The sequence below is a fragment of the Gymnodraco acuticeps genome, unplaced genomic scaffold (assembly GCF_902827175.1).
Source record: "Gymnodraco acuticeps unplaced genomic scaffold, fGymAcu1.1, whole genome shotgun sequence".
Classification (NCBI taxonomy): Eukaryota; Metazoa; Chordata; class Actinopteri; order Perciformes; family Bathydraconidae; genus Gymnodraco; species Gymnodraco acuticeps.
This window is the reverse complement of record NW_022992351.1, coordinates 7,208,695-7,233,766: the sequence shown is the minus strand read 5'-3', so window position 1 is coordinate 7,233,766 and position 25,072 is coordinate 7,208,695. Positions and strand designations below refer to the sequence as shown.

Genomic DNA, 25,072 nt, shown 5'->3' with positions numbered 1-25,072 from the left:
GGTCACTCACGAGTCTAAAAAACACCTCACGTCACGTAAGCAACGTGGGCTCCAACGTGAGCGCCCTCGATCGTGAACAAAATATTTGACGGCGCTGATTGGCTGAAATTATGTTTCGGCGGCACAGTTTACAATTGAGACTTTTGCAACGTGCTGGTTGCTGGGGCCCATTCCAATAGTCCATTTAGCTTAGGAACCTTCCTAACCAAGTGAAATGACCCGGAAGTACATCACTGGCAGCCATGATAAGTGCCGTTCCAATTCTCCAAATGAAAGGAAAGGAGGTTTCAAACTTCCTTTATAACCTCCTTTAGCTTAGGAACCACTGGACCTCCCTAACCGAACGGAGAGGAGAAAATGCTGCCCCACAATGCATTGCAGCCGCAGCATTTGCCGGTGTCAGTACCAGATATGTTCGGCCTACCAGATATGTTCGGGTGTATTTCCGTCGCATCCGTCATCCGTCATATCCGTCATATACTCACCTCCCTCTGCTCCCAGCGCTATGCTGCCACACACCGGCCGTCTGCGGAACTGCAGCCGGAGGAACTCGGTACAGCTTGTTATGTGTGAACGATCTAGATCCCTCCGCTTCCCCATAATTACCGCGACCATTTTAACTTTCATGACAGAAATGGAGAGCTTTTATGCTGAGATAAAGCAGTACGTGCTCAATGGTGGTTACCACAATCTCACCATCGCCGCTGAAAAGCATGATAAAAGGAAGGCGTTAATTCGGAGGGCATCCAAACAATACCTGATCAAAGGTAAGTAACAGAATAAGACCATGGTTAAGTCACGAACATACGTTTTTATTATGAGGTATAAACCCCCTGTACATGTGACATCATCACATCCCTTTACTTATAGGGATCAATAAAGTATATATCTATCTATCTATTTATCTAATGGTGTTTTTTGGTGCAAAAGTGATCATACCTCTAATGGTTTATCATATTGCAATTCCAACATTTTTCAGTAAATCGCAAGGACTCCACAGCTTGTTTCTCCTTTTTCTTTTTATACACACTTTACATTACTGTAGTTGTTACGTCTAAACCACATTTGCCACTGGATTTCTTGAACAGCTTTTAGTTATAATGTCATCTCTACACATGTCTAAATGATTGTTTTGTTGTTCCTGTTGTGCCAGCTGGAGATTTGTACTACACATACAAGGACAATGAGAGGATGGTTGTGTGCACCAAGAACCAAATTATCAATGTCCTGAAGGAGTGCCATGATAACCTGGGTTCCGGAGGTCATGCAGGGAGAAGGCGCACCACCGAGAAGGTTTTGGCAACGTACCACTGGTCCACTATGCGGGAGGACGTGAAGAAATGGGTGGGAGTTTTTGACTGACTGACTGATTATTGATCTACAGAAATGTGTTGTATGTGTACATTGAAACAGAGTGAGACAGTGTGGATCTCATTGGCCCACTTCCCTCCACTGCTAAGGGCAAAAGGTACTATCATGATGGGCTGAAGCATGTGTAACCTCCTTTAAAGGTTCTAAACGTGAAGAATCTGGTTTAAAAAGAAAGGAAATCATTTACAGTGATTCTGTATGTATTTACAACATTCTGCATTTTATATTGCAGATACATTCTAACAGCGACTGATCTGTTCACGAAGTGGGTGGTAGCAAAAACGCTCTACCACAAAACAGCTGTTGAGGTCTCAAAAAAGATTGTGAATATTCTTCTCGATTTCGGTCTTGTCGAGAAGATCATTACCGACCAAGGACGGGAATTTGTCAATGAGGTACAATAATCTATCTAATACAGTGTATGTGTTATGTGTAACAATGTAATACGATTTTTCAGGTAATTTGGTAATTGGTGTACACTAAACCATCTGCAGGTCAACCGTGGTGTTTTTGATGCACTGGGTGTAAAACACTGCATCACTTCAGCGTACCATCCCCAGTGCAATGGCCAAGATGAGCGTACAAACCAAAACATAAAAAAAGCACTTGCAAAGTACTGTGGAGAGGACCAGAATGACTGGGATTTACATCTGAGGGGCATTGTGGCGAGCATTAACACCTCAAAGCAGGTACAATGTTGTAACAAATGCAGATGGAAACAATACTCAACAGAGATACTAAAAGGAATTTTTATGCTTTCAGAGGTCAACCAAGTGCACGCCCTATTTTGCCCAGTTTGGGAGGCACCCTCGCGTCCCGGGTGTTATAAATGCTACAGTCAATGACAGGGATGATACCTCTGTTTTGGTGCCTGCTGATGAGGCAGAACAGCAGCTTGAGGCAAAGGCTGCAACCATTGCAGATTTGCACTCGAAGGTGAGAATAAAATGGCAATATTTAAAACATAATAACTCCTAAAAAATGCAAGCGTATGTTAAGGACTGTAAATGATAACTGTTACATATCTTTCTCAGATTTACCAGAACATCCAAATAGCACAACAGAGACAGAAAATCTCTTTTGAAAAACGCAAGGGAAAGAATGTGAAATCTTTCCTGATTAACGTTGGAGATGAGGTCCTAAGAGCGAATAAGAGGAAGGAGGGCCGAAAAGGTGGAAAACTGGAGTGCAACTGGTTTGGCCCTTATGTGGTTTCCTCAATCACCAACAAGGGTGTGGCAACCCTGTTGAGCTCAACAGGAGCTCAGCTGAGACAGAGTGTGAATGTGTCTCAGCTGAAGCCCTTTATCAGGCCTATGTTGAGAGGTATTTTGATTATCAATACAAGGACACATTTTAGGTATACTTCATGTGTGGTACTTCAATAATACTGTTTACTTTGTGTCTATCTAATAACAGCTGAACCGAAGTTGGATTTGGAGGGGTCAGTTGCTGACCACCAGTATGCCCTCTCTGGTGCGAAATACGCAAAGGATCTACATCCGATTCAAGACAAGCTGGTAGATATATGTTTACTTCATGCACAGTGATGGAGTTGCATTGTTTTGATTTTAATTTTTCTATGTTTTCTATTGGCTTGAAGTATGTTTTGCAATCTGTTATTTGCAGCTCAGCTATGTGCTAGACCACAATAGGCCTGGAGCAGAGGTCATTGTGAAGGAGGGTGATGTGTGCCTGACCAGAGAGGACTTTTGGAGCCTGGGTCTTCCTCAGTGCATGGAGTCAAATGTAGGTATACTTGAGCTTTCCTCCCAACTTCATCTTGTCTCAAATAAATGGCACAGGTAACTTACTGTTGTTACTGTTTCAGATTGGAAACACGTGCCTGAAGATGGTACAAGAAGCCACCCAAAGACATGTACGGTTTTCAACAGACATCATTGGCCTGCTTTTTTCTTTTGAATAACACATATTTTCTAAATAGCTGTTTAGTGGTGAAACTCCAATCTCGTGAAGTGTGGTTGTCTCTTGTTGTTGAACATACTTCTATGAAGATTTCATTTTTTTTGAAAAACTATCAATATAGGGCAAAGATATATACATCGTGGATATGTATGTGGTTCCTACCTGGAAGTCCAAAACAGCTGACGCGTTGGCCAGTTTTCCAGTAAGTTCCTGTTGCTTGAGACCTTTGTTTCTTGAAATTGATATACAGCAACTTAAAATCCCTTGTTTAAAATACTAGGCTGACCAATTGGCCACCAAGGACATGGTTTTCATCCCTGCCTGGAGTCGGCAGCAAGGAAAGGCAGATCACTATTTGCTTTGCGTGAGTCTGTTCCAAATGATCTCACCAGCATGTACAAAATGAACATAAGTTGTGCTGTGTGATTTTCTTCTGGTGTTTGATTATGTCTAATTTCAGCTATTTTGTCAATGGTTGACAGGTGATCAAGCCAGCAAAGAGAGAGTTATATTTGCTCGACCCTCTTAAGCCAGATGGCTTTGGGGACAATTCCTACAAGGACATATTTAGGTTTTTGTAACATGATTACCCCCACCGTTCTGTGGCTTGTATGGGAGTTCTAAATAGTTTATAGTATTCTAATACTGCAGTAACCATCTTGTAGACCAGGGGTCTGAATCTGATCAAATTCATTTATAATATATCTCCATTTCCACAAAGTCTGGAGTGTCCTTAGTGGAACCAAAAGAAAAAGAGTCTGCAACAGGATGCTATGAATTATAATATTCATTTTGTTATAAGCCTTGTTCAAAGGTTGTTTTCAAGTTCAGCTTTGTTCAGCGGCTGGTAAACGTATTTTTGTTTGTTTTATTTTAGCCCCGTTCAGTGGCTTTCATAACTTTCCTCTTTTAAGGCATGCAATAGTTCAATGTAAGGAAATCCAAAAACATGAATTATATTGTGTATAGCGTTCCTTCACCAAATCAATTCCCATGTCTTATCATTTCTTTTGACAGTGACCTAGCGCACCGCATTGCTCCAGGTCAGTGGACAGTAAAGTTCGGCAGAGACGTCAAGGTACATTTCTCCACCATCTCATACACCTGCTTTCACATGTCTTTATTTTCCATTTGACCATGAACATCACTGTTATATTCCAAATTCTTACAGGGTTAGCCTCACCAAACCACGGGCAATGACTGTGGTGTCTTCATACTGATGGTAAATTCCTCCCTTGACACTTTTTTTTAAGGGGTTTTGTTAGTTTTTGAAACTCATAACTTAACAGATCTTTATCCTTTCACAGTATGCACTCAACTTCAGCACAGATGCTCCACTTTGGTTTACCGAGGTCAGTATTTATCCTCTGAGTTAGTATTTCAGGGGGAAGAGGGGGCTAACATTGAGTAGACAAATGATGAGGTTCCATTCATTTTCAACTTTATTATTGTTACATTTTCTTTTAGCGGGACATAGCACAGATCCGGAAATGGTGGTGCATTATGCTCATGGAACGGTACCAGATTGAAGGGTAAATCATACATTTTAAATGTTACTTTATAGACAACAGTTTCTTTGACACTGATTTACATTTTCATCCTGATATTATGTGATTTTTATAGCCACGGACAGAGGTTTTCTTACTGGACCAATGAGGCCGAAGAGCTGCTCAAAGGGGCACTGGAGCCAGTGTACAGGGTCTCAAAGAAGCAAAAGACAGAACATGAGGTCAATAGGCACACTCCTGTTTGTGATAAAGAAATGTAACAATCCAGATTATTTAACACATGCATACATATCAATATTGATAATTGTATACACATGTAATTAAACAATCACATGACCCACACCTTATATTTTCCTTCAAAGGTCCAGTTTCAAAAGTCCGACATGTGCTTCATATTGGAGGTAATATCTTTTCAGTGAAGCAGTAACTGTTTTTTGTTTAAAAAACGACCTGTGATCACGGCAGAATTTCCAACTATTATGTCTCACTGCTTTTTTTAACTTTATTGATAGCTGTTTTTTACCTCAAGGAGAAGAATAACAAAACATAAGAAAAATGTGTGTGATATATTCAACATTAATATTAAAAATGTGTCTTTTTGCTACCTGAAGCCCAAAGAATCTTGGTATTTCGATTGTGCTGGCAACAGTCTAGTCAATGTGTTGTTAAATATGTTTGATCTAGTCTGACCAATACTTCACAGCTGCCAAACTGTCTTCTCTCGGACCTTCTGATGGAAGTGGTTCTCCAGGAAGGTGACAAAGCGTACTCATCACTCACTCTAGTGTGTACCACCTTCAGAGACACAATGTCCACTGTGTCTTTCAGAAGAGGGGCCCACTTTCGCTGGCTTGAGAGTAAGTGATTCAGTGAAGGTGCAGCAGTATACGACAGCTGTGGTGTCTATGCATATTTTTAATGGCTCTATTGAAATGCTTGTTTTACACAGGTGTTGCTACATGGAGTTTGTTCTCTGCTTCATACAAGCAGGATTTCAACGTCATGTACACCATTGACACCTGCCGTGGATGCTTGGAGCCTTACAAAAACTGCAAACCAGGTAGACTTCTTATTCTGGATAATAATGTTTATGTGTCATTACATATTTAGTGTGTTGTGGTCCTAGTGTGATTCAATTACAATATTTTCTTTTTCTATTCATAGGATATGTTGGGAAAGGTAAAAGAGGAGAATTGCAGGGCATCTACTCTGATGACCAACATCCAGGCTATTGCAGTCCCTTCTGCAACCAGATATCATAGGTAAAGATTAACTCACACAAACAAATGTCAGAATAGACTAAATTGTCACTGCAATTAATGAAGATCATCATTTGATATCTTACCTTCAAGTTTGGTTTTCCCGGACGCTGCCCGTCGTGGACTTCGGGTCGTGGACTTCGGGTCGTGGCTGAACCTGTCTCTGCAGTCCTGCCTTGGGTCATGCTGCTTCCCTGATGGCTTCCTCATATATTCTGAACAATCTGTGCTGTTTTCCTATCCACATGTAAAAGGAACTAGAAGGATTTCTTGATACTAAGGGCTGTAGAGAAAAGTTTGGAGCTTTTTCCATTAACGTTGAAGTTCAAATTCTCAATAAACACTTGAATGCTGTGCTGTCTTTCTATTTACTTGAATGTGTGAATTCATTCAGTTGGGTAGGTAAGCTTGGGATGGATATATTAAATATATACATACAAAAAATTAGAGACTCTTTCCAATGAAAGTAGCTAGCCGCAATAGCTCCAAGATTGCTATATCTAGTTTGTAGGTCGCCAAGTTGGCATCATTGACAGTTCGTCTCTTAAAGCCTCTAAAGCTCTGCAACAAAAAAGGATCATTATGAATGTAAATAATATACATGGTAATGCAGCAGGGCAGAGTGCGATGAGGCAGGCAGGCAGAACCAGATTTATTTCTAAATATTTGTCGATCAATATTAGGCTACACTAATATAAGGCTACTAGTATTATGATATTACTGCAATAATATTCCAGTGGTGGCTGCTTAAGGTTGTTTCTGGCTCGTTTGATCCAAACATTGTCCAAAGCTCAAAATGTATTGTAATAGATGTAAGAATTCTCAAAATGTACAATATGTTTTGATCCAACACAATATTCTGATTCAATCCATATATGTTAGGGGTTTTTTTTTCACCAAAATAAATAGACTGCCTTCTCTCCAGCTCACCGCACACAAAGGGGGGGGGGGGGGGGGGGGGGGGGGGGGGGCATCTGTATTAACGGGTCAGTCTATAAGCACTCTAATAGCACCATAAATTACATTTAAATAACCACAAAAAGACAATTATTGTTTCCGATATTGATTTAACGAGATGCTGTTATAACATGGAAACGGCTTAATTTAAAAAAATAAGCTTCAAAAATGTTTTATGAAGCACACTGGGTACAGCCCTGTAATACATGTGTTCCGTGTGTATATAGTCTTACGCAAGAAACACATAGCATGAACAGACTGCAACAAAACCAGTCTTACAAAACAGACTTCTGCTAAACTGGTGCAGAAGCAAAACATCTGCCTTAGATGAAGTTCACACAGAACTGTGGAAAAGGGAGAACATCTGTACTTGCTTTCAACGACATGATCAGGCTTATATATTATAAAAGTGTTGGCTAAAGTAACGCAGAATATATATATTTTTTAATTGTAAATAATTAAGTACACACACATAACAAGCTGTACCGAGTTCCTCCGGCTGCAGTTCCGCAGACGGCCGGTGTGTGGCAGCAGAGCGCTGGGAGCAGAGGGAGGTGAGTATATGACGGATATGACGGATGACGGATGCGACGGAAATACACCCGAACATATCTGGTAGGCCGAACATATCTGGTACTGACACCGTCACTCAACAGTCGGCCGTTCACGGACACAAACGATAATGGGAGAAATTATATCATGAAAGTTACCGTGCTTATTACGCATTTTAAAACATATGTGGTAAGTTGCCAAAGTGCTTTGTTTTGAACGTTCATCAGTATTATAATCAAAAAGAGAAATATGAACGTTAGTTTTTACTGAAATGATCAAATAAAGTCAACATTTCACTGAGCTGTGTGGGGTTGTTCAATTTAAAAGATGTTTGAATGGTGATATACACAGTGATAGATGTTAAGGACTAACGTTTATAATAAATACATTTGTATTGATTTTAAGATATTTTCATAGTTCATACAATCATACGTATTGGGATCATTTGTATTAATGTGGACCGGAGGGAGAGGGTGACGAGCATAAGTTTCACTTTCCTTTTTTATTTCAATTCCAACTTTGGTCATGAAGAATATGTTTCTCTGTTGTCCACGTTCATAAAGCATAAAACAACAGCATCAGAGCACGGTGCAGAGTCTCTAGATGAGTTTACAGTAGTCCCTCGTTCTTATTATACATTCATGTTGTAGTCCGCTGTATAGAAAACTGTAGTTTCCATAGTTCCCCCACAGCAGCAGACGCACATTCATGACGTCTGCTGGCGCATCATAAACACGTCGGATAGTGAAAATGCATTCGGATTCTCTAAGCACCGCAGTCTCTTCTCCTAAATCCTTTTGAATTCTCCTATCCACTATCCCTTAACCCCGTGACGTTTCACTCAGAGGTCAAGGAATAGGAGATAGGGTTAGAATTTAGGAGCTAATTTTTGGATTATCGGAACGCAACCCTGCTGTTTGTCTCGGGGGCTCCGCCCGGTAATGATAAACTAATGCCATGGGCAAGGCCAGGCAGGAAACATGTGACTTATCAGTAACTTTAGACATCGTAACACAATTTTAAACGAGATTTTATTGTAGATTATACATTTTACTGATACCAATTGTATGATATTTACCTTGTTCATTAAAAATAAAAATATAAAATATATATATTTTTTAAATATATATTTTTTAATTGAATATTTTTTTAAATATTTGTTTTTGAATGTGGGAAGAGGTGGGGTGGCGCCCCTATGGGCCGGCCTCCACTGTTCCCTATGTTGATATGAAACAAAGCTGCCAAAGATCTTCTAGCTGGGCTTTCATAAGAAAAATAAGCTTATATACTTTCTGAATCTGAGTATTTTCTCTCCTTTAGGCTCAGTACTCTGATGTTCTATTCCTGTGTGAGGGCTGGCCTCTGTGTTTGCGTGACCAAGTTGTCGTCCACCTTGCTCCCATCAACCCACTGATACTTCAGCCCGGCGACTTCTACCTCCAGGTGGCCCCTTTCTGTGACCAATCAGCTCGCATCGTAGTCTGCAGCCTCCTGGAAGAGAAGGGGCTTGAGGTGGAAGTAGTAGAGGAGAATCCCATCCCTGAGACTTCCTATCCTTGTATATTCAGCTCTGACTGGTTGGAAGAGATCAACCAAGGCCGCCATGGAACACCTCTCAGCCGCTGCCTGCTAACCACCGAGCAGGGCGTGGTGAGGTTATCATGGGGACGGGTTGCTGTGCCTGATTTTGTGGATGTGCCACTGTGTGCTGGGAGTAGCATGGCCTCTGCTCCTCCTTCATATCCTCCTTTACCTCCGATTCCTCCACCTCTTCCTCATTTTCCTGAGAGTTCTTCTTCAAATTCTTTATTTCCTCTTCCTCCTTCCAAAGAATCGGCACCAAAACAGTATCCTGTTAGCATTCATAATTCAAATTCATCATCTTCTTCTCATCCGTCTGCCTTCTCCGTGGAGACCAGAATATGTCCAGTGAGGCACGGCATTGCTGTGTCACTCCGCCTGGTGGATACTAGCGCTGCGTCTTCCTCGCGGCCGGTCAAAGTTAAAGAACCTGAAGCTGAGCCTAAGCCTGTGGGCTGGGTGTCCCCTAATACTTGGGACAGCTGCTCTACTGGGGCAGGTCCAAAAACAAGCACTGTTCCAGGTGCAGGCACTTCTGCAAGGGAAGATACAACTAGGTGCAAAGGTGAAGAAAAGGCTGGAATTGTTTCTGAAAATATAGGGCCGCAAAAACCTAAAGATATAAGCAGAAGAGGCCCAGTTGTGGAGGAAGGGGAATATATTGATATACTTCAGGCAACTATGCTTTTTAGTAGAGCTAAGTCAGCAACTAAAGAACGGCAGAAATTAGAAGTGCAAATGCAACCGCACACACAAATTGAACCACAAATGCAAAGGCTTCCACACAGGCCACCACATCCACAAATGGAGTCGCACAGGCAAACACAGAGTCATCCACCTCAAGCCCAGTCACAAGCTCAGGTGCAGTTTCTCACAAAGCCACAAACTCAAAGTCATGTTAGACCAGAGGCGGCAGCATCATTTAGGCCCAACGTGTCTGAAAAACCACCTCCGTACCATTCCCAATCCCATCAGCCTCACCCTGACTCCCTGGAGGTTTCTCAGTGTGTCCGCTTCTCAGAGAAACCCTGTACCCCGTGCCAGAGGAGAAGACAAGGCGGAAAGGCCTCCAGGGCTCCGGAGCTGAAGTGTCGATACAGGGACTCCTACCAGGCTGCTATAAACAACCCTGTCAACTTTAAACAGGAGAGTGGGCACATGTTGACAATGGTGGAGGAGGATGGTTTCTCTAAGTGTGATGAAAGACTACCAGAGACAGAGGATCCGCGGTGTAATGTTCAAGGAATGTGGATTACCTCTGCTACGCAACAGCAGCCTCCTTCCTCGGTCTGTGAGGAGTCGGGAGAAAAAAGCTCTGTTCCATATTGGAAAACAGGAGACACAAAAAATGCCCCCTGTATGGATTACAGGGGAACAAATGCTTTACAATGTGGTGGGCAACCAGAAGCAACACCTGAAAGGACCACTCAGCCCTTTAGGGAATCAAGGGATGCACACTCTGCCAAAACGTATGGCAATTTACACAATGTAAACGGGACACATTTAGCGGCAGGAACGAGGACAAACACTAATAGAGCTTTGTCTAGTTCAAACAATCAGCCAGATGTCATCTCTGTTAAACACGGCCGATTACCGTTTACTTCCTCTGAAATCTCAGCGGTGAACCTCAAGCCTCGTGAAAGGCTACAAAGCAGAACCATTTCCACGGGAGTGAGTGCTAACTTTCCTCTTTCAGCGTCGCAGAACAGACCGGAGTCCATGTTTGATGGCAGATGTTCCTCCCTGTCCACAGCTGTGGTGGACACCTCTGAGAAGTGTTCACTGGTCCTTGTTGAAGGTCAAAATGTTCGGAGAAAAGACAACTCCGGCTCCTGTGGAAAGATTCCCCAGCTGCATGTGGTGAAATGTAAAAACAGCACAGCCTTTGGACTGGTTTCACCCAAGATCAACCGGAGGAATATGGCAGCTCCAGGTACTAATGTCATCTTGTTCTTTTAACTTATTCTACTCTGGTCAGACCTTTAGCAGGAGGTTGTGAATTTCATAATTGCATAGAACTTACATAAAGGTGCTTCTAATAAGCGTTTAGTAGCATTACAAACGCTAATTCACACACTTGTTACATTTAATAATAATAAATAACTTGTTACCAGTTTATAGCTTGCTTTAGATTGTTAAAGAAAAACCTAGAAGTTCCTTATAATTATTTTCTAATAGCAATACAGATACATTTATTGACTAATGTACCTTACCTTTACAAACCTTTTTGTTGCTATCTTAAGATAAATGATTTTATTTTTTGTAGCTAACTATGCACTTACTAACAGTGAATTATGCTATTTACAGCTACCAGTTATACATTTAAATATGCTTTATGCTTTAAATCCTTTAAAAACAAAAATCTAATACGGATTTTGTCATTGTTCTTAAACAGTCTATAAACGTTTTAAAAGTGACTTGTAAGTGCTTATAAATGTCTTATAATCTAGCAATAAACATGTTTATGATGCTCTTAGTAACACGTATGTGGTCTTATTAGAACATAATGATGGTAATAAGCATCTTGTAAGGGCATTTTTACCTAATAACTAACACGTTGTTGTGTAGCGGATTAGAACCAGTCAAATGTGTCCACTCTCCTCAGAAGCTGCTCAGCCTGGCAGTACGTTCAGCAGCAGAGATGGCCATCAGACGGAACAGCCATCACAGACAGATCCAATTCAAGCAGCAGAGACACAGAAGATGTCCCAGCCCACCTCCACCCGTCCCAGACCGGACCACCTCCCCCTGGGGTCCCCGGACCCCAGAGCCCACCCCCTCTACTTAGGAGTGGCAGCGCTCACCGGTGAGTTAGTTTGAGACACAGCAAATAACCACGATGATCAAATGAATCAATATACATTGTTCTTTGCTCTGCATTAACAGAACACATGTACAAATGAGAACCAATTAAATAATTGTATTTAATTAAATATAAAGAAGCCTCCCTCCTTTGTAATCCTCCTCAAGTGTCAGCATGAGCAAAATTGGGATTCATTCATAACAAAGTGGATGCTTTATTCTCTCTATTCTCTCTTTTAGAGGTCATTCATTGACTGTAAATTCTCCCAGCATGTTCCCTGATCTCTCCTCTCTCTCACCCCTACAGGCGGCAGAGACAGGACAGGCCGGGCGATCGTGGAGCTGTATGGACATCACCAGGGATGGAGATCAGCTGTCACCAGCCAGGAGCTCTTCCAGATGCTGCTCTACTTCCGCACCATCACCAGGTCACATCCATATGCCAGTAAAACCATGAAGACATTAATTAACCAGGCTTTAACAAACCCTGTGTATTTAAAGTCAATCTACAAAAAAGTTTTAGCATTGTTGTGGTCAAGTCTGTTTTATTGTGGTTGTGTATTTATTGGCTTTTTATTTTCTGGATCCAGGAGAGAAATCAGAGAAGCTGGGATGACTCTTATTTTTGATTCGAGGAAGATAAATCCTCAGCCGCAGCTCTACAAGGCCTTGATGACGCTTCAGGTAATGAGGAGAGAAACAGCTGACTACAGCTTTCAGTGTCAACTGTGGGTGTTTTGTTTTCTGAAAGCAGTCTATAAGTTATTTGTAAAATATCAATGCTGAATAATGCAGCAGCTCCTGAGCATCAACATACTCCAGATTGTTGAATATATCTGTCTAATGTAACAAAGATTGTTTTGCAATTAATGGTGTAATATATTGTCTAACAAATAAAACGGTTTTTTTTCGTTACATTTTGTTTATAAGATTGAAAAAGAAAATCATTTTGATTACTTGCATATGTTTATGGCCTTTCAAGTGTCCTATGATTTATTTGTGATGATCAATAACAGGGTGTACCTGGAGGATGCATGAGTGTAGTTGAATAGATTTATAGTGATAAACTGTTTCAGGAGCTGACTCTGCACGCAGTAAACAGTTTCGTGCTGCTGGTGGACAAGGACAGAAATCTTCAGCCAGAGCAGTGTCCCGGCATCCAGGTCAGCTTTCTTCCACTTTCTCTAACTCTTGAAAGTTTCATATTCATTTGGGTAGCTATAAGATTTGATTAAACGTTGTTTTCAGCCATGCTACCAGCGTGGCTATAGGGATTAAACATGTGTTAATTTGTTGGATAATCACTTTGAGTAGAATATCTTGATAAAAGATGGATTACCATGAAAATGTGACTTTTACTGTCTCCAGACTCAGAGGATACATCCTAATGATGTTTTAAATCCATTCTCACTAATCCAGAAAAATATTTGAACAGCATTTGACAATCAACATTTGTGAGCCACAACATCACTTGCATTTCAGACATGTTTGCTTTGTTTAGGATTAAATATTAACCGATGGATAATCCAAAACAATCAAATACCTTTTCTGTTGTAAAAAGATGTACAGCAAATGTAGTGCTCATTGTACAAACTGTTTCATATGTACATTGTGAGTTTAACAGTTTCTTGATACATTTTCAGTGGTGGACTTTCACTGGGATTCTGCCATTAATTGGTGTTAATTGATTGTTGACTTTGTGTTTGTTTGGAAAGCATTTTTTTCTGATCGAGTTGATATGCAACATTGCAGTCATGTTTAGTAAAAAACACAAAGGGGGTTATGTTGCAAACAATGATGTGAGAATTTCTCCGTTATTTATTCTTTGGAATGAAACATGTGGATGTATTTCTGACACTTGTGTCCTCTAAGCAGACTGAAGTGGTGACGTCGATGAAAGCCCTGTTGAAGCTGGTGGAGGCAAGTCAGCTAAGCTCTCGTCTGGACGGAGCGATGTCTCACAGCCCCTGTGACTGGATAGAGCTGCACCAGGTAAGACATGACAGCACATTACCTGCTGCTCTTCTTTAACGGAGTACTTTCATCATGATTTACTCCTGTCCACATCTTTTATTCTCTAGAAACTCTTCCCATTTGTGTCTGATCTTCATGAGGCATCCAGCCTTCTACTGAGAGCCATCAGTAGGTTAGAGGAGCCCCAGAGGACCGACACTGTACAGGTACCTTTCTTTTGACTGCTTACTCATGTAATTTAGGTATTAAAAGCTGTGATTATCTCCACTTATTTAAAGGTATGGTAGGTAAGAATGGAGAAACCAGCTCGAGTGCTCTAGAATTTGAAACTACGCAGCCGAAAAAAATCTGCCCCTTCCTTCAGACTTCCTTACAGAGCCCCTCCTCCAACACACACGAACGCGCACATGACCAATGAGGGCACGAGATAAGTTTGTGCACGAGATGGAAGGCTGACAGGCAGGTAGGCCATCCAGTTATTTTAGCCAGGCCGGCTCAGATGATTGGTCTTGCTTTTTACAGCACTACGGCTTCCACAGATGAATTTTTTTATGGATTTTTTGTCAAAGCACTTAAGATATTCATTGCTATCGGGATGTTAAGAGCATTCCATGGAATATAACAAAAAGTGTTTCTGAAATCAATTACACACCCCACCTTTATTTAACTCAGTTTATATGTTTTTTTACAGTAGAAACTTAAAACATAGATCCATTGATATACAAATTCTGTTTAAAGGTCCCATATCATGCTTTTCCGGTTATTACCCGTCCCCTTGTGTGTTATGTAGCTTTTTATGCATGTTGTAAACGATCTGCAAAGTCACAAACCCTCAAAGTACACCCTGTAGCGAGTAAAACTCTAACACAGAAAATACCTGTCTATGCTGCCCCAGAACGCCTCGTTGGAGATTTTTCTTTTTCCATTTTTTTCTTCCGGGAACCAAGTGACGTAACAACGACCCCTCCGCGAATTGGGTGGGGGTTAGGGGTTGAATCGACGCTCGTGAATTGTCAACGGGGGGGAGGACGATTGTTTCGTCTCCAATCATATCTTCTATCTGAGGTACGGAAAGAGAGGGGTTTTAGGTGGCCATCAGGCTGTTGACGGTCTTATTGTACATCCATTGGTTGGTTTTGTGGCACATTTGTAACGCTGTGCCAACATGAGCGAGCACGCAGGGTGGAGAGGTTGAGCGAGGGAGAGAGAGAGACAGAGAGAGAGGTTGAGTGAGGGAGAGAGAGAGGAGTGTGTGCAGCAGTCTGCTTGCGCACAGAGCAGGAGTTTGTGAGAGGGCTTGAGAGTCAATTTCTCTTCAAAATATAATTTGTTGCCACTTGCCAGCCTCCCTTGTCCCTTGCTAGCTCGTTGGTAACGTAACTGATTTCTTCTGATGTGCCTGCATCTGGCGCTGAGTTGCCATATTCCTTTTGTGAGCTCTTTTTGTTCGTGAACCACTTCCTGATATCCATTGTTGCAGATAAATATAAATGATAATAGCCAAAATAACCTAGCAAGAGTAAACTGACAGGCTGCTGTGCTGCATCTCACTTAAAAAAAACACACTTAAAAAAAAAAACACACGACTCAACCCAGTGAGAAACCAGTCTCGTGCGCAGACTGAATTTCATTCAGAATTTCCTAGCAAAATTTAAAAAGGAGCTCTAGCAAGCCGTTTAGGACAGAGAGTGAATACACATACTATACAGAGATGCTGTATGAGAAACCAATGTGAGTTTGGAAAATTGCACAATATAAATCTATTCTAGTAGACCTCAACAATGGAATTATGATTAGTAGAAATGGCCAAGACATGGGACCTTTACATATCTGGCTTATAGTTATCAATTTGTTAAAAGTTGGACAAAATTGGAAATCCACCGGAATGTACAAGGAAGAAGCATAAATGCGAAGGAATTATTGTATGACTAACTCATTTTAATATAAATGTATTTCTTCCCAACAGTGTGTGCAGCAGTGCATGGTGGACCAGAGGACTCTGATGAGGAATGTACTGGAGGACAGCCGATTGGTCGAACTGCAGAGGGAGGGCGGGGCCGTCCTGGCGAGGTTAAGAAAGGAGAGTGACCTCAAGTACCCCCACTGCGAGGAGCTCAGGTAAACCTCTCACTACTGCATTCACATGTACTGAATGTCTTTGTGAGGGATGAAATGTTTCTGTTTTCTTACTAAATAGTTGTATTTCTCTCAAGCCTATGGTCTATCTTTCTCCCATGTGCAGTGACGCAGTGGACTCGGTGTCCAGCCTGTACAACTACGTGGAGGAGCAGGCTCACATCCTCGTGCAGAGGTCCAACATGTCTGTGGAACACCTGGAGTACCTGCTGCAACTCAGAGAGATGGAGGGACACTTCACGCAGGTGCGTTATCCAAGCTCATCAATGAAGTCGTACACATGCGCACATATACATTTAAATATGAACTTAAATAGTTTACTGATTAGATTATGACTTTTTAAAGTAAGTTACACATGTACATGCTCATACTAACACACACAATATTGTTTTGCCTCTCCCTTCCCTGCAGATGCAACAGTGGTTTACTGCAGAGGGAGAGCGCCACCTGCCCGAGGCTGAGTCAGTCGAGGACTCTGGAGAGCAAATGGAGCAGACCCTCAACAGCTTCACTCGCTTCCTCATTGAAGCTAATGTGAGTCTATGTTTTCTTGTGGCTATTATCGTGTGTTTGGGTGCCTCTGTCCGTCCACCTGTCTGAATCTCTCTCTCCCTCCTCCTGCAGGACCGCAGACACCACGCCATGACGTTAGTGTCAGAGGCAGAGCTCCTCCAGCAGAGTGGGCTCTCCTACCCAGAGACGGAGGAGTTCTGGACTCTAGTCTGCTCCTTCAAGTCAGGCCTGGAGGAGTTCCTGTGCAGAGCAGAGGCCTGCGGCAGGGAGCTGCAGACCATGGTCAACGTGTGTGATTTCTGTGAGCAGGTTGGTGTGAGACATTACAACAGTTATCAGTAAACATTCAAGTATTCAAGCTTCGTACAGCTAGTGCTTTTACCCCAAATAGTGTTCTGATCATTATTTGCAAATATAACTTTGCGCATTCATGCATACAGTATACTATTACTATAACCACTATACATCCTTGTTGCAGAATGATGCAGGGCCAAAAATAACCAATCACGCATCAATGTAACTGAAAAGGGTTTTCAAATACTTCTCTAAAAACAGTAATTCCTCATCAAATTTAGTACATTGAAGTATTTTTTAGTCAATACGTTTTTTGTTGTGGAGAAATCATGAAAATTAATAATTTGTTGTTGCCTAAACATTCCTTACTCTTTTAGGATGATTTCAAATGAATAATTAAAGGTCATTACTTAGAAATGAAAGCCATTGCAATGCATTTTTTGCTCTTTCACAGAGATGTAATCACTTTCAAGAAAGCAGTTTTTGTATGTGCTGTTTTATGATAGTGAAGTGCAATCCTGCTTCTTCTTCGCTGACATTTGTGTCAGGTTATAAAATGTATGTCTGTGGAGGGTAACATGATATTAAAGAAGTAGATGAGAGCATGAACATTTCTTATCATGAATAATAAAAATAACTTCTCATATCTCAAAATAGGCTAATGCTCTGGCCAGCGAATGCATTGAGTACCTGGACCAGACTCAATCCAGAATCTACCAAAAGCAAAACCGTGACCAGGATACAGCACCTGTCAATCAAGCCAACACTCAGCCAATACAGCGCCACAACCAAGACCCTCGATCGAGCACTGCATCCCTTTTCCCATCTGATGCATCCCACCCAACCACCACCAGTGTTATACCGTCCAGCAGTGACACCTCTGTCCTCCAGACCTTCCAAGACAGGTTCCTCCAGTTCAGCCCAGATACATTTCAGGAAGTGAAGGCCCAGGCCAGCGCCCTGAGGGGCTCCAGGGGGATGCAGGTCTGGAACGTAGCCTGGCTGCGATGCCAGGAGGCTGCAAACACTCCAGCCTGCCCATCGGGAGATATGAGGGGGCCTTTGGTTTGGCAAATCCACAGGAGAGTGCCAGCAATGCACTGTAAGTTTACTTCATGTGGGTGAAGTGTGCTTGCATTACTAATCTAATTAATCTGACTTTGTCTCTGCAAGATATAATTCTGTGAGTTGATTGACATGCCTTTATTTGACTAATGTTGTGAGTCTTAATGACATTTCATGCACTCTTTTCTGACTCTAAGCCTCCAATGAAGTGCTACAGGTACTGTTTTCTCTGCTTCTCTTCCCTTCTCTTTTTGCACTTGTCAACTTTTAGTTTTTTTCTATCACAGTGCATGGAGTAAGATTAAAAGGACAGCATGTCAATGTATCATCTGCTGAAACATTAAATTACTTTGTCAATATGCTTTCAATGCACGTTTAAAAAACTACGACTACAAGTACCTAATTCAGATATAACTAAATACCGGAAATCTGAGAATTCAGTATCAATTAGCTGTAAAACCAATCAAGGAGATCACAGAGTAACATTGTGAGAAACAATAATGTACAAAGCATTTGTGAGTGACATTAGTATTCACAGAACGACCAATATGAGAATTAAAAACATTTACTTATATGATTTGTTTTGTACAGATGCAGAGAACACATAAAATATCTATTCAACGGTTGAAGAGATACCATTTTTTATTTGCAAATACTACTAGCTAATAACATATTTATGAAGAATATGCTCTTGAGTGTCCTAGGTCTGAAGTTCTTTCTGTCTTGTTCCCAGGAGGCTGCAGCGTGTCCTGGAGGAGCTGGTGTTCACAGAGAGGGAGTACGTCCGCTCTCTGGGCTACATCCTGACGCACTACCTCCCTCTGCTGGACTGACCCGACATCCCCCAGGACCTCTGGGGCAAGAGAGGCGTCATCTTCGGTAACCTGGAGAAGCTTTACGACTTCCACAGCCACTATTTCCTGCCGGAGCTGGAGGCCTGCCAGAGGGAGCCCGCCATGGTGGCCCGCTGCTTCCTCAGACATGTGAGGAGTAACTCCACAACTGTCATAAATATATAACTGTATAAATAATTTGTTTGTGTATAATATTAGAAATTCTCATTAATATATATTTATTACATTACATGTCACTTGTTAGACGCTTTTATCCAAAGCGACTGACATACATTCAGTACTGTGGGCAATCCCCACAGGAGCACTTTGGGGTGAAGTGTCTTGCCCAGGGACACAACGACATGCTGACTACAGTGGGACTCGAACTTGCTATCCCCTGATTCAGAAGTTCAGCGCACTATCCCACTGAGCCACAGCCTTCCCATGAATTTATGAAGCAACAAACCTCTTGTTTTAGCTTAGTTTTTTTTATCTGATTGGGTTATTTATGTTATTAGGGTCTGAGACCAGAGGTCGGCAAAGACCCTATTCTAATTGCTCGCGCAGCGATAACCAACACAAAACAGGGAAAACGACGGACAAAAGCACAGAAAAAGTGCCAGCCTAGTGACATGGGCGCTTATTTTGACCCCGCAACATAATGTGAAAACTCACCAAATTGTGCACCCGCGTCAGGACTGGTGAAAATTGCGATGTGTAATTGGTTCCGGAAGTTTGCACACGCCCACTTCAGTTTTTAACGTAAACTCCCCCAACTTTCACGTAAACAAACGAAACTCGCTAGTATATCTAGGGTGCGGAGACGAACCAAAAAGCCTCTTGGAGGTGTATAAAAAACGTACAGGAAGTCTGCACCTGCAAGGTGAGGCCCCACACAGTCCGCGTGATCGGCCTGTAAGGAGGGACGGCCCTGGTGTTACTGCTCTAACTCCTAAAGATATTGTCCGATCGGCCTGAAATTTCCCACGTTTGCTAACGGCCTAACGGTTTATTTTATTTATTTTGTTTTTTAGTTTTAGTTTAGTTTATTCAAAACAAACTCCTTTCACCATCAGTTACCAACCTGGGTGTAAGATTTGACCGACATCTGACCTTTGACACCCACATCAAGCAAAACGTCCTTCTACCCTACCACCTCAGGAACATTTGCAAAACTCCGTCCACACTCTCCCTGTCAGACGCTGAGAAACTGGTCCATGGCTTTGTCTCCTCAGAAACTTAAAATGAAAGAAAATGATGAAATGACAAATAAATGTATGTAAAATGACAACAAAATGACAAAAAAGTGACGGGGGATGACCTACACTCACAGAAATAAATACATAAGATAACCACAGAGAGACAAAATTACCCAAAAGATAAAAATAAAAATGACTACAGAGACACAAAATCAATTATAAAGAGACAAAAGAAACTACAGAGAGTCAAAGGAAACTACAAAGAGAGCGGCACAATAAACTATAAAGAGACACAAAATGACAAAACATGACTGCAAAAAAACACACGTTAATAAACAACAAAGAAAAAATAATAGAGACAAAAAAATAAACTACGGTCACTAGAAAACCAAAGAAAAGGACTTCAAAGAGAAACAAAATGAAGACAAATAGATACAGAGGGACAAAGAGACACAACAAGACTTGAATAATAATACAATTATACAAAAATAACAATTATAATAGTAAAACATTTTGACCTGTTTCTAAATGTTATTATTAGGTCAAATATTTCTGAGTGTACTTTTACAACTTATTTTTTTAGATTGTTGTTTATGTTCAACACCAGGGACATGCACAGGTATGGGCTAATGTTGCCAGGGCAACGGCCCGTTTGTCCTTTTTGGCTGACCTGCCCCTCTGGGAGAGCGAGAGTTTATTATTTTGTGTTCTGTTGTGGCCGAATCAACATGATAAGCCCACAATTAGTAGCGTCTCGCTGCGGGAAACACACTTTGTCAGCGCCGTCATCTGCCGGTGCGTTAAGACCACCTCAGTGTCGGATTTTAGAAACTTGATTTTGAGTTGTCTCATGGCAGTTAGGGAATAAGGGACAAACCAGGGGACTTTACTTCCTCTTGATACCGTTGGTTATTTACAAAAAAACACCTAAATATAGCCTACTTGTTGTGATTTGGTGTCTTTTCATCTGTAAACTCCTTCAACGGGGCCGCTCGTTTTCTTTTCTTGATCGCCCTCTCATGGGTGAATACTTCACTGTCCCGCTTCATTGTAGGATTTCTGCCATGTCTCTACCACTTTAGTTTGACCATCTCTGTTATTAAGTTACGGAATACTAAATAAATAAGTAATTAGATACCTTACTTACTGCGCTCATAATGATAAGAATAAGAATAATGCGTATTGAACTGGTTTCATTAATTAGTGAGTTTATTTAAGTTAGCCTAATTAGTTAGAAGCAGGGGTTACGTTGGGATTTGATATGTGGGGGGGGCTCTGTGTGGAGGTGCGAGAGGGGGGGGGCGGAGGTCGAGGATCTCATTATTTGACCTTAGGGATATAGGCCTACACTGTGGCCCTAAGCAACTGCTCCATTATCTGTATCAAATACAGACATTGATGCCACCAAATGTCACAATAAAAATAGAAAGTAGCCTACTACAAATGAACTGGAATTCATTTACATCTTAAATTATGAATATATATATAGGCCTACTGTAGGAGCAAACACAATAGTGGTGGCTTAAAGCCCACCTCTGCTCCGCGCCGTCCTTTAGATGAGCCTGGTCAGATTTAATAAAAGGAGTTCAAAACACCGGCATAAAAGTTATAACAATAATCTGATTTTAATACAGTAAAAAACACAATACGAAATACAGAGTGCCCTGAAACAGAACACTCCGGGCTCCCCGCTCTACTGCCGTGCGATACAGATATCGGGACCAGCCAGTCAGAAACAGGGGGCATTTTGCATGAAGAAACAACAGTATATGTAGGAGCCAATTAAATGTGGGTATAAAGGTAGGAACCTATGTGTGTTGGTGAGAGGTTCCGCCGGAAGGCCCATACAGTTTTTGACCACACACAAGGAGCACACACACAAGGAGCACACACACACAAACACAGGATTAAAAACAAAGCAAAAGGTATTGTGTAAACCATAAATATCGTGTGGTGAATGAAACAAAGAAACCAGTAAAAAAGGGAAATAAATGGACTATTTCGAACTGGAAACGTTGGTTCTGACTTTTATTCGGCAGCAAACAAGGTGTGCGTCAATTACACCCACCAAGCGGATCCTCAGAGGCTTAAAGCGTTGGCTTAGCCTCTACATATAGTCAAAAACTAGCCTTTTTTGGAGTAATATAGTCAAAAACTATATGGAGTGACACAAGAAGACATTTTTTCGTTGCGTTTATCGGACGCTGAGAGCGGCTGCTCACCTTCTACCGGACGCCGAGAGGAGGAAAACAACACGCCGGCTGCTCAGCTGTTAGCAGCCACCTGACGCCGAGAGGAGGACGGCTACAACTCGTTTGCTCATCTGCTGCACAGGAAAGCGTCAGGAGCAACGAGCTGAATGGTGCCGGGAAGCTTTTCGCCGCTTGGCACGGAACTACGTTCATCTAAGGAGGTATGTGTAGCGCGCTACAACCGGTTTAAATGGCCATAGGAATTAAGTTGTGTGCACACATAAGGGGCGTAATTCCAATGCATTGGTTGTGAAAGGGATGAACAATAAGCGCTTGTATTGTACTGATTGATTTGTGACAATCCGTTTGACTTTAAAGACATTCAAATATGGAGCAGCGCGCTGCGGACATACCAGCAGCTGACAGAGCGTCAGATTACGCTCTGCCAGCAGCTGGCAAGCTGGATAGCGTGGCCAGCTGTAGTGATGCTCAAAGCACTAAGCAGGTAGTTAAACTCTCTGCCAAAGCACTTGCGGAAAAACTTGAGAGGTTGTAAAATGGCAGAAAGGCTAAGCTAAATAAAGCTAGCAAATTAAGAACAAATATAAAAGATTTTATGTTAAGTGGTGAACATGCTAAGGTTCAAAATGCTCTTGATGGTTATATTGAATTGTGTATTGAAGCCAGGTCTATGCATGACACTTTAATGGGTTTATTGCCACATGATGAAAGGGAAAGACATGAAACATGGTTTAAAGCCAAAATGATGTTCAATGATGAATTTATTGTCCAAATCAAGGTGTGGGTTTGTGAAACTGAAGGTACTGGTGATAATGATATCAATCCTGATGACAGTGTTTCTAATGTTGGTAAATCTTCAAACAAAAGTGACAGCAGTACAAAGTCAAGTACAACTTCATCTGCACAAATTATAGCAGCAGCAGAAAAGGCTGCAATTGTTGCTCGCATGGCAGGTTTAACTGAGAGGCATGCACTGGAGGAACAGGAGCTTCAATTAAAGCTACAATTAAAGCGGAGAAAGGAACAGCTTGAGTTGGAAACTGAGCTAGCTGTATCTACTGCTAGGCTAGCAGTTTTACAGGGTTCACATTCACGACGTTCCTCTCTTGCACCAACAAATGGAATGAACTCATACCTGGAAAAGGAAAAAAGGAGACTGGCATCGTTAAACATACTTAACCCCCTGGCAAAGGAGTATGATTCCACTTCATGGAAAATATCCTCCAGCAAACCAACAAAGATGGACATGGAACCAAAGCAAGCTGAAAGGCAGTTTGCATTTAAGGAAGATGCTTATGTACAAAATCAACATTATCTGGGAACATCACATGGGTTGATAACTGGTGAATCAACTGCATGGGAAGGTCAACAGGAAAATCACCATCAGCAAATCAATCGAATGCCACCTGAAGGTTTATTCACGATAATGCAAAAGCTAAATGAAATAACAGCTGCACTGGTTCACCAGCAACGTTTACTGTCTCTACCAGCAAGAGACATTCCTATCTTTGATGGAGACCTGTTTCAGTACAAGGCTTTCATTAAAGCATTTGAACAAGGAGTGGAAAACAAAGCCAGCAAAGCCGACTGCTTGTACTATTTAGAACAGTTCACAAAAGGACAGCCACAGGAACTGGTTCTTAGCTACCAGTACATGGCTCCAGAACGTGGCTACATTGTGGCAAAGAGTCTTTTGCAAGAACATTTTGGGAATGAGTACAAGATCGCTGCTGCTTACATAGGAAAGGCTCTAGCTTGGCCAACAATAACAAAGGCAGAAGATATTAAAGCACTACAAGCCTATGCTTTATTTCTGCGTGGATGTGCTAATGTGATGGAAGAACTTCAGTACATGCAGGAGTTGGATATGCCCTCCAATATGAAAATGGTTGTCTTCAAGTTGTCATACAAACTAAGGGAACAATGGAGAAACAAAGCTCATAACATCATGGAAGCCTCAAACAACAGAGCTCATTTCATTGACTTGGTCAAATTCATTGAGAGACATGTACGAGTCCTTTCTGATCCGATCTTTGGACACATCGAGGATTCAGGACATAAATCAGTTGCTATAAAATCTTCCAACATGTTTCAGCCACAATCAAAGAACAGAATGAAAGGAAGTAGTTTTGCCGCTACAGTATTCCCAATGACTGAGGTCAGAATTAAAACGACAAATAACTCAAACCCACAGGAGAGCTTGGTGTGTCATTGTTGTGATCACAACACTCACGTTTTGGACAGATGTAAGCAGTTCAGCAAAAGGAAGCACAGAGACAAAATTATATTTCTAAAGGAGAAAGGAATTTGCTTTGGATGCTTGTGTATTGGAGACATAAGCCGGGACTGTAAACAACGCTTGATCTGTGAGGTTTGTGAAAAGCAACATCCTACTGCGCTCCACATAAATACATCTAATGTGGAATTGGGACAAACCGCTAAATCACAAACCCCCCCTCAGACATGTGGACGTACAGTGGCTGGAAATGATGGCTGCATTCTTTCAATTATTCCAGTGCAGGTCAAGTCCACAAAGGGAAGTGAGATTAAACAGACCTATGCATTTTTAGATCCTGGAAGCACAGCCACATTCTGCTCAGAAGATCTCATGCACAGATTAAACATCACAGGAAAAATAACTAATTTTCTTTTGAAGACTATGGGACAGAAAAAGTTCGTTCCAGCTTACTCCTTATTTGGGATGGAGGTATCTGGTCTTGAGGAAAATAACTGTTATCCTCTTCCAGAAGTCCTCACACAGAAGCAAATGCCAGTAACCAAAGAAAACATTGCTACAGCTGCAGATGTGAAGAGGTGGACTCATTTGTCAAAAGTTCATATCCCCAGCATAAATGCCAATGTTGACATGTTGATTGGAACCAATGCTCC

General features: G+C 41.7%; 1 protein-coding gene across 3 annotated transcripts in view; it reads left to right on the top strand.

Moving 5' to 3' along the window:
• Positions 1–11,842: 11,842 nt before the first annotated feature.
• The window catches only part of LOC117541812 (uncharacterized protein KIAA1755-like), a 51,527-nt gene continuing 38,297 nt past the window's right edge, over positions 11,843–25,072 (top strand). Inside the window, exons 1-13 of one of the 3 annotated variants that reach the window (XM_034209023.1) lie at positions 11,843–11,960; positions 12,264–12,384; positions 12,547–12,640; positions 13,033–13,119; positions 13,832–13,948; positions 14,038–14,136; positions 15,897–16,048; positions 16,173–16,311; positions 16,478–16,600; positions 16,691–16,888; positions 17,531–17,975; positions 18,136–18,155; positions 18,672–18,984. In XM_034209023.1, coding sequence (XP_034064914.1) covers positions 11,858–11,960; positions 12,264–12,384; positions 12,547–12,640; positions 13,033–13,119; positions 13,832–13,948; positions 14,038–14,136; positions 15,897–16,048; positions 16,173–16,311; positions 16,478–16,600; positions 16,691–16,888; positions 17,531–17,975; positions 18,136–18,155; positions 18,672–18,821 — 1,848 coding nt within the window. In that variant the 5' untranslated portion in view covers positions 11,843–11,857 and the 3' untranslated portion in view covers positions 18,822–18,984. Of the gene's footprint in view, positions 11,961–12,263; positions 12,385–12,546; positions 12,641–13,032; positions 13,120–13,831; positions 13,949–14,037; positions 14,137–15,896; positions 16,049–16,172; positions 16,312–16,477; positions 16,601–16,690; positions 16,889–17,530; positions 17,976–18,135; positions 18,156–18,671; positions 22,384–25,072 lie in introns of those variants that run through there. The other 2 variants (XM_034209024.1, XM_034209022.1) reach the window with 2 other exon arrangements.